Here is a 9,938-nt window from a genome sequence, read left to right on the forward strand (position 1 = left end):
TGGCAACCGCTACCCCACCCCGCTTACTCACCAGACTTGGCTCCATCCGACTACCACTTATTTGCATCGATGGGGCACGCACTCAGCGAACAGCGCTTCATTCTCTTGAAATAAATGTGTTTTTTTCTTGAAAAAATACCGGTTTCATATGTATACACCTGGTACTAAAATTTTTCACAATTTGAAGAAAATAAAAAAAAATCGATTGGAGCATTGTGCTTATATAATCTCGTACGTTTGGTTGGTGTTGGCTATCGTCATCAGACGGTCGATACGTCGAATAGATCAAACGATTTCACAATAAATCAGAGACGTCACAAAATTCGTATGTTGTCTTTCCTAATGAGCTCAACGTAAATACGGGGAATGAAAAAATATTTCATCATTTTTGTACTTAGAGAATTCGATGAATTCCGACGACTCCAAACTAGTTCTGCTACCTAAAATTTTTATGCAGATCATTCTAAGGGAATTCATAATTTGATAATTATCATTTATAATTTCCAAGAAATTGTACTATGTCAACTTTCTATGCTTACATGGAATCTTAAATAAATTTTATGCGACTCAAAAATCATTTGTCGAAAATAGTATGTCGCTGGTGTCCGAGATATCGAACTTGAGTTTTTGCCCTTGAGGAAACGCTAAAATCGTCACTGCAGAGACCGGACACTAGACTATAAGCTTAGAAATTCTGAAACTAAGGTCCGCGTGAAAGGAAAAAAATACGTATATAATGAATTTTAGTATACGTTCCCCTTGTAAAGCTCCAGTCGAATCTTCGACCCGCATCTCGCCACCTCAACTTGTGAGTACAAGGATAAAAAATATGCGTAAAGTCCCTGTAATAAAATTCAGACAAGCTATGCTGAGGTGGTTTTTTATTGGATATTCTGTCAGTTAAGCTCTTATTTCATTGACTTGTATACAAAATATGTATACAAAATTGTATGATTTCCTCGGTACTTTTCTAAATCTCCCAGTACAAGAATCATAAATAATTCAAAAATCCCTGCAAGCAAATTCAGTGAAATTTCCTTGTAAGAACGGTTTCTCAGTGGTTTTTAATTTCATTGTTTGTTTTTCTTTATTCTTAATGTATCACCTAGAGGTTTACATAAACTTCTTTTCTTACACGGCCTTCTATAAACTTTATATTATCTTATCCCAACTATTTACAATATTTACAAATACTTACATCAAGTATTTTATCTTCATACTTCTATATTGTTCAAGCGTAATTTTACTGTCGGAAGAGTGAGCGGGCGATCGTTGCGAGAGAGCAAGTGAGAGGGAGCGAATTTTAATATACTTACACTACTAAATAATAAGAACTACTTACAAATCTTTACGCTTCTAATCTAGGCGACTTCCGTTTTCTTCACATTTACTCCTCCTTTATTCACTTCTCGCCCATTCAATCCTCCACTTGAATCTTTACTACATACTCTTGCCAGCTTCCCTTATATTCCATTCCTCTTCTGCATTCATCCCATACATGCTCCCATGTTTCCTCCTGCCATTCACATATTCTGCATTTTCTGGTATCTTCCTTTTTCCAACACATCCCTTCCCTTTCCTCGTTTCCCACTCTAAATCTCGCTGTTCTAGTCCATCTTCTCTCACGCCATCCCTTTTTTAAATACTTTGGCACACCTTCCTTTATTATTCTCTTATACAATTCATTATGTTTTGATTCATCAATCATTTCCCATCTTTCCATCGATTGTCTTTCCCTGTCCTTTGCCTTCAGTTCTCCATAGCTCAATCAATTTCCTTCCCCTATATCTCTTTCACGAAAAAAACTACAGCCTTTCTTCTTCCCATCTTGTTATTTCTACGGCTCTTCATCTGCTTTATTCTACCTCCTTCAAACACTTTTTCGCTAACTCCCGTGCCTTTCCCTACATTAACTTCCTCTCAAATTGCCATGCCCTCTTACTCGCTTTAGTACTTAATTTATCCTTTTGAGCTTCTTCTTTCACCTTACATCCAGGTGTCCTCTAGTCTATCCCTAGCGTCAACCTCATATACCTTTCTTGTAAGCTTACATTCTCTTTCTACATTTAAATTTAACTTTTTCCCGTCTAAGTATTTCTCCAATCCAGTAATAAAGCCCGTCATTCCTTCTTCATCCTCTGCCATCAAAACTATATCGTCCAGGTATACCAGCATATATACATTTTTCGCTCTAATCTTAGCTCGTCCCCATCCAAGCTCTTTAACAACTTCTTTTCCTCTCCATTCAGTAGCTTATCTTTGGATTTTCTTCCTCTCTCTCCTCTCCCTTCCCTTTCTCTTCTATCTCCTTTTCTCGAATTGAAATCTCCACCTATTATGAGGCTTATCTCTTCCTTATTTTCTTCCATCAGTTCTTTAATTTCCTCTGCTTTCTGCTGAATATCACCATTCACGTAAACCTCAAAATTCTTCCACTTCCTTCCTCCTGTCTTTACATCTTCTACTATTAATCCTTCTTTTGGTTGTTTCCTCTCTTTCTTGTCCTTCTCTGTTAAACATTCGTGCATTACTCCTACCACCCTTTCTCCTATATCTCTGCCTTTTTACACACTCTTTTTGCATTTTAAAATTGCCATTTGTAACATCTTGGTAACCTTCCACATACTCTATCCCATATTTTTTATCTAGACACGTCTTTATCATTACTACTACATCTCATTGTGTCAAATTTCTCATAAACTCCATACACTATCTCTCCAATCCTGTTGCTTCAATTACATATCCTCTATTCTTTCCTACATTTATTTTTCGTCTTTTTATGCTTCTTAATATTTCTTATTTTCTTATCTCCCATTTCTTACTATCTCTTCCATTTCGTCACCATAATCCCACCATACTCGATCTAGCTGTATTCTACCACATTTAACCCACGTTCTTCTTCCCTTACTTCTTTCTTCTTCCGCCATGTTTCTTAATTCATACCGTATATTCCTTGCTACCCATGTCAAATCATCCTCTATTTTCCCCAGGCTTTCATATAACAGCCTCCTCTTTTTCATCACTTCCCTCTTATGTTACCAGTCTTTAGTTTTACCATTACAATTTTTCTCCTTTTCGCGTTTCGCTTCATACACTTTGCATTTCCTCAATCTCTACTTTAGCATCTATCCCTTTTAGCACATTTTCTACTCCTTCTTTCTTTCCTTACCAATCTTCCTTTCATTTCCCTTATCCTTTCCTTCTCATTGCTACTTTCTCATTGCCACTATCCTACTTTTCAAATGTTCTACCTTTTTATTATGGTCATCCTATTTTGCTAATCTTTGTTCTAAAATTTTCATCCTTTTTTCAAAATTCTCCCTAACCTCTTCCCATTTGCGCATCTCTTTTCTAAATTCTACCACTTGTTTCCTAATTCCTCATTTTATTTCCTCTCGTCTTTCTTTCTATTTATAAACGGTTTGATTTAGTCAAAAATATTCAACATCAATCTCTCTCTCTCAAACGTTTTCCTATATTGACTCCTTTTCTCTCCACTTTTCTGCCTCACCGTACTTTCTTCCATGCTTCCCTTCCGTGTTTATTACTACCTACCCCTCCCTAACCCCTCTATTTTGCTGCACCTGTATCTTCACCATACTCCGCTCACTATATAAATCATCCTCTCACATACTCTTCCCATCACCTCACCCCTAATTCCACTGCAAACTCACTACATTTAGCACCACTCAATTACCACTACCTAACACTTTCATGCCCAAAACGGAAGTCCTTCATTCTTTATTGAATGATCTTGATTAAAGAGTCAAGTGGCAGAATATAAATTCCCATGTAAAAGTGGATTATCGGGGATGTTATCACTTTATCCTTTATTGCTTTAAATCCAATAAAAATCAGGTGACAGAACTAACATGAATACTGCTTAAATTTTAGGAGCAGAATTTAAAATACATTAAAAAAGAATATGAGATGGTCTATGTGTGAAAATTCTAGACCTTCTAGCTGCATTAATTTTCTAGAAATTCAACTTTAAAATTGGCGATTCTGTTACGTCTTATGGAGTATGATTTGCACCATCTCAAATGTTGATTTTTAAATACTTCAAAATCCAACCATAGGAATTGAAAAATTAAAGTAATTATACATTGAAAAGCCCCTTCTAATTTTGTAAGATTTAATCAATAGCTACCCGCACTACCTTACAGGGCTAATGAGCCCTAGGGATTTCATGAAAATAATTAAATATAATTAAGGAAGGTATTTTTAAGAAAAGACGTTGAAAATAACTTGAAAAGTGACAAAAGCAGAAACCATGTCATATCTCCATGACAGCACAGTACGAAGATAAGTCAAATATGAATCAAATTAACTCTTAATAACCGTTTAAACTTTAGTCAGCCCTCCTGTTGATTTGTCAAATTAGTGACCTAACGGTACTGAGCATTACTACAACAGACGACCACACTATGTAGAGGTATATTACTATTCTGCTTTGACCGGTCGTGAATTTTGTTCAACAATTGAAATATATTTAAGTTAAAAATTAAGTAACTATAAGAAAGAAAAATGATCATACCTAAGGTTTTTGGATCCAAGCCATTTTCTTGAGTATGATTTAGAAGTTCCTTTAGAAATGCACAAATGTAGAGAAAGACTGTCCTCCTTATTTCTGGAAGTTGCATTACGATCTGTTAAAATTCAATTAATCATTGCATTATTGACCATACTGTATAATATAAATAGCTAGCATAAAATAACAATAATTAGAATTGTAAGCAAAACACGTGATTATTCCATTTTTTAGCATTTGTAGTGCTGATATAGTTAACCTATTAACGACCATCGTTTTAATCTTCGAGCGCGGTTGGGATTCCAATTTTCCGTTTTTCAAAAATTAGTCGGCCGACTTATTCTCGGAAGTTGGAGGATTGCAATCTCAATTCGATTCCGCGTAAGCTTTAACCGTTTTAGGTGAGAGAATTTTCGCGAACCGGCGAACCGCAAATTCTCGTCGTGTTCCAGTGGGTGAGAGGAGCGGGCGACCAATGACAGGGCTCGATCCGTCCTCCCCAACGCTGTAATGCGCGCAGGTTTGCTCGACGATCGGAGAGCTGTGAAAATCGGCAGGAACAGAAATCAGTATCTCTCGACCCAGAAGCGTAACTGGAAACAGAAGACTCCGCGCTTCGACTGGCAATCCTATGTAGTATTGTGCAACCAACCTTATTCGTGATTAAAATTCTTTGTTTCTCTTTAATTCCGGTCTTTTATTAAGTTTTTGCCACCCTTGAATTTAATCAGACATCATCCGTAGCAGCCGCCCAGGATCCAGGATAGACACACCGGACAATCGCTTAGGATCGGCGGTGGACAGTCACTGGGCTGTCGACCGAACGGCCTAAGGTAGGGCTCGTTTCAGAAGTTATCACCCCAAGGTGGAGACTTACGAGCAAGTTCTTTGCGTCTTCCCTTCGGGTACGATCCGCGAGACCCTCGGTCCCCTTCCCTTCATACGGATCATTTAGTTTCCGTTTACGGTTTTTGAATTTCTGTCCTCGAAAGCGGTCAAGAACCCCCCCTTGGTCCCATACATCTTTTAAGAGACCATGCTCCACACTCTACCCATTAAGAAATGCGGTAGATCACTCAAGTCTTCTATAGTAAATTATAAACAATTCAGTTTCCGGGTATACCCTAAAAACTCGGTGGCGCCCTTTTAAAATAACTCTCGTGAACTTATCGTAATACATTCTGCAGTTCCAGAAGAGGAAGACGTGACGAGTAAAGCTGGGAGGCGTGACACCGTACGGGCCGGAGCACCGGTGAATTACCGTGATGTTCGAACGTCAGCAGCTAGGGAAAGGCGTAATTAATTTGAGGGCAACAACCGAGTGACGGTGAACAGTCGCACTCAATTTTGAAGAACCGCGCTCAGGCGCGTCCACCTACGTCGAAGCTGAGCTGCGTCCGACACAATCTACAGTTCCCGGAGAAGCAGACGAACGTGTAACGCTGGGCAGCGTTACACTCGACAAGCCAGAGCATCGGTGAGCAACCGTGATCTTCGCACTTATGTGCACCTAGGAAAAGGTGCAGTTAGTTTTAAGGACCATTGTAAATACAATAGAAATTAGGGAAATTTTTTTTTGTACATTATTGTTTTTATTTTATTAGTTTTAGTTAATTTTAGGCATACAGATACCTTGTCGCGATCACATGCACCTATCTATATATCTAGTCTTTCCTCTCAATCTCTAGAGGAGTAAACTGATGGTCCATCCGGGAAGGGGTGGACTTGATATAGTTCACCTATTAACGACCATCGTTTTATTCTTCAAGCGCGGTTGGGATTCCAATTTTCCGTTTTTCAAAAATAAGTAGGCCGACTTATTCTCGGAAGTTGGAGGGTTGCAATCTCACGCCTATAACTGCAATTCGATTCCGCGTAAGCTTCAATCGTTTTAGGTGAGAGAATTTTCGCGAACCAGCGAACAGCAAATTCTCGTCGTGTTCCAGTGGGTCAGAGTTGCAAGATCGGAACACGCAAATTATGCTCCGAAATAGTCACCCAAAAGAATTCGAAGAGACTTATCCTTCGCAAAAAACACCAATTCAACTATTTCTTATATTTCATACAAAATCAAGTATGAGAAAAGATTAAATATTGAACATTGCAAAATTTTATTAATACGATATTTAAAGAAAAGGGTAAGGTAAATGTCCCAGTTGTGGCCACCTGAGGGACCAGTCGTGGTCATAACTTCTTATCCTCGAAATGAATGGTTATGGCATTTCTAAAGGGATTAAATAATAAAAATCTCTTCTTGTGCAAATAGACACACTTAATGATAGTTTGCTGTTGAGTCTGAAAGTGAAATCCTGGAAACAACTACAAAAGACAAGAATAATGACGAACTTGATGTAGATGTCTTATACGAATCAGACTCCGAACCAGAAGAAAGTCAATACTCTTCTGTTCCTAAAAGAGTAACGGGTTCCATGGATTGGAGATGGGAGCTCAATCTTTACTTGTCCCAAAAACGCGCTGAAAAATACACAAATGTGCTAAAATGGTGGGAAAAGCACAAAAAGCTCTTCCTGAATCAGGCTAGAATGGCACGAGATTATTTGTCTACACCAGCTACTTCAGTCCCATCAGAGCGACTATTTTCTCGCAGCTCTCTAGTTGTGCGAAAGCACAGAAATAGACTAGTCGATAAATCTATTACGGATTTAATGTGCCTTAACTCCTGGAATGTGTGTTTTTTGACACTAATGATTGATTCGACGTTAAAGGAAATCAATCTTATTCAAATTCTTTTCAGCCACATATTTCGCAAAAGCAACAATAAAATACTAAGCAACATTAAATTAATGTTTAAATCTATTTAAATAATTTCGGATGATTCTTAATAACTTCTCAGTATGATCATTATTGAAAATATATCGCCGGTGCTTATAAAAAAAATTGCGAAATAAAGCTACGAAGAAAAACCTTTTTCAAAGACGCCGTGAAAAATAAATTGTTTATTATTCGCTTTGAAAAAACACCGTAAAGAAGAACGAATCTCAGTAAAAGAAAACCGTGAAAAGAAACCTTACTCATGAAAAAAACCATGAAAAAAACCTTATTTTTGAAAAAGCCGTGAAAAAAATACCGTACTCGTTAAAACTTTTAATTAAACTGGTTTATACAAAGAAAAAAACTATAATGATCATTTTGCCATTAAAAAAGTATTATTGGTGGACTATGCAAAAACCTATAAATACATATCAAGTTAAAATCGTGTACTTTACGCTGCCAAACAGTGGTCAAAGATCGGAAAAAGGAGGCCAAAATTAGAAAATATTCAAAAAATGGACCAAATTTGATTAATTACGGGTTTTTGAGTCGCTGATTACGAATCCGATATCAAAAATTCCGAAAACAAAATGGCGGATCCAAAATGGCGGACGAGTACGCCTGATAAACTTTCGATTCGTTTCAAAATTGGTATAACGGGCTTTTCAAGGCTGCTAATTACAAATCCGTTATTAAAAATTCCAAAAACAAAATGGCGGATCCAATATGGCGAACGAGTATGCTAAATAAACATTCGATTCTTTTCAAAATTGGTATAACGGGAGTTTGAAGGTTGCTAATTGCGCATCTAAATTAAGAAATTATAAATATTCATATTCAAGATGGTGGATTTAAGATGCCGGTTCCAAAATTTTGAAAAAAGAGATATACGAGCTTGAAAATATATACTCGGGAGTTTTGGAGACGCTGCTTACAAATTTGAAGTTACTAAATTACAATTAAAATTAGTCGAACAAATTTAGTTCACATTGATACGTAAATCATCGAAATCGTAGATGAGGTTTCAAATACTTTGATTTCAATATTGTAAGCATTTATAGAATATATGTATTACGCTAAGAGTAAATTTTTAAAATTTCACGGCCAGTGTTATACCGGAGCTAAAAAATGTCTCTTTAAAAGGTTGATTGTTGTCGAAATTCTGTTTAAAATAAGACCACGGTGAAGCCAATTTGTCTAGTTTTTAAGTGGATAGTCAATGTTTTTCAATGTTCTTGGAATAATTTTGAAGCTTTTTTCACCGCATCACAACAGATTACGAGTATGAATCGTAAAAATTTCTTTTCGAATTGGAAGAACTTGAATTTGTAACAAAAAAGTTGGAAAATTGAAATATTATTTTTAGTAACAAAGATATTGTTGTAAAATATATGAAACATATGATCATGAATTTTCTATGTAATTTCCCCAAAATGTATATTTATTTAAGAAAACAATCAAACTTTTAAAAAGACATTTTTTTAGCACCAGTATAATTAAAGCGACAAACAGAACAACAACAACAAAACAAAAAATTTCTAAGTGACTTCAAACTTTTGCAGGGTAGTGTATATATTTTTTTTCAAAATTTTGAAACTGCCATCTTAAATCTGCTATCTTGAATTTGAACATGACCAAATTCTGACTTCAAATTCGTGATCAGCGATCCAAAAAAAAAAAACCGAGTAAAAAGTTTCAATCTCATATATCTCTTTACTCAACATTTTGAAATCGCCACCTTGGATTGAAAACTTCGAACTTCTGACTTCAGACTCGTAATGAGCGATCCCAAAAAACCTCAAGTAGAGATTTTTAAACTTATTTATCTCTTTTTTCAACATTTTTAAATCTCCATCTTGCATCCGCCATCTTGATTTGAAATTTTGAAATTCTGACTTCATATTCATAATCAGCGACCCCGAAATCCCCCGAGTAAGAATTTTCAAGTAAATTCACTAAACAGAAAAATAAGCGCAACAAAGGGTTAATCTACAAAGTACAAGTATTTAATGTTAAATTATGTAGCATATTTTATTATTAATAAAATAATAAACCATCATAACTATAACAATAGGAAAAAGTGATTTAATTGAAAAAAAGATATGAAAAGATTTGCTTCCCGAGCGTTTTCATAAGTATTTTTTGACGATGCCTTCTTAATAAGTTACTTATTTATCACGGTATTTCCATGAATAAGATTTTTTTTCACGGTGTTTTCACAAAAATATTTTTTTCCATGGCGTTTTCACGAGTAAACTTTCTCCTCACGGCCTTTCTTAAAAAGAATTTCTTTTGGCAGCGTTGACTAAAATATGTTTTTTATTATGGCCATTCAATGATCCACTTTTTTTTACAGCATTTATACAAGACGTATTTTTACAAAGCGTTTACCAATTTGTATTTTTTACAGTGATTACTGACATATATTTTTGTTCATCACATTTTATAGAGATGATTTTTTTTCATGGCGTTATGATAAGAAGTATTCTTTTCACAGCGATATAATTTAAGGGTTCATTTTCCTAAGCACCGGCGATATGGTATATGTATTAAAGTACACATAGATTGCCAATATTGAAATATTCCTTTTAAAGCCTTTTATTTAAACCTAGAAAAGATAAGATATTATAGAAAC

At 35.8% G+C, this 9,938-nt stretch overlaps 1 protein-coding gene across 3 annotated transcripts in view; it reads right to left on the reverse strand.

Moving 5' to 3' along the window:
* The window catches only part of LOC117177943 (inositol polyphosphate 5-phosphatase OCRL), a 404,171-nt gene that overhangs the window by 16,740 nt on the left and 377,493 nt on the right, over positions 1 to 9,938 (reverse strand). For all 3 annotated transcript variants that reach the window (XM_033369070.1, XM_033369071.1, XM_033369072.1), the window contains one exon: positions 4,538 to 4,649. In XM_033369070.1, coding sequence (XP_033224961.1) covers positions 4,538 to 4,649 — 112 coding nt within the window. The remainder of the gene's footprint in view (positions 1 to 4,537; positions 4,650 to 9,938) is intronic.

The sequence above is a fragment of the Belonocnema kinseyi genome, chromosome 8 (genome assembly GCF_010883055.1).
Source record: "Belonocnema kinseyi isolate 2016_QV_RU_SX_M_011 chromosome 8, B_treatae_v1, whole genome shotgun sequence".
Lineage (NCBI taxonomy): Eukaryota > Metazoa > Arthropoda > Insecta > Hymenoptera > Cynipidae > Belonocnema > Belonocnema kinseyi.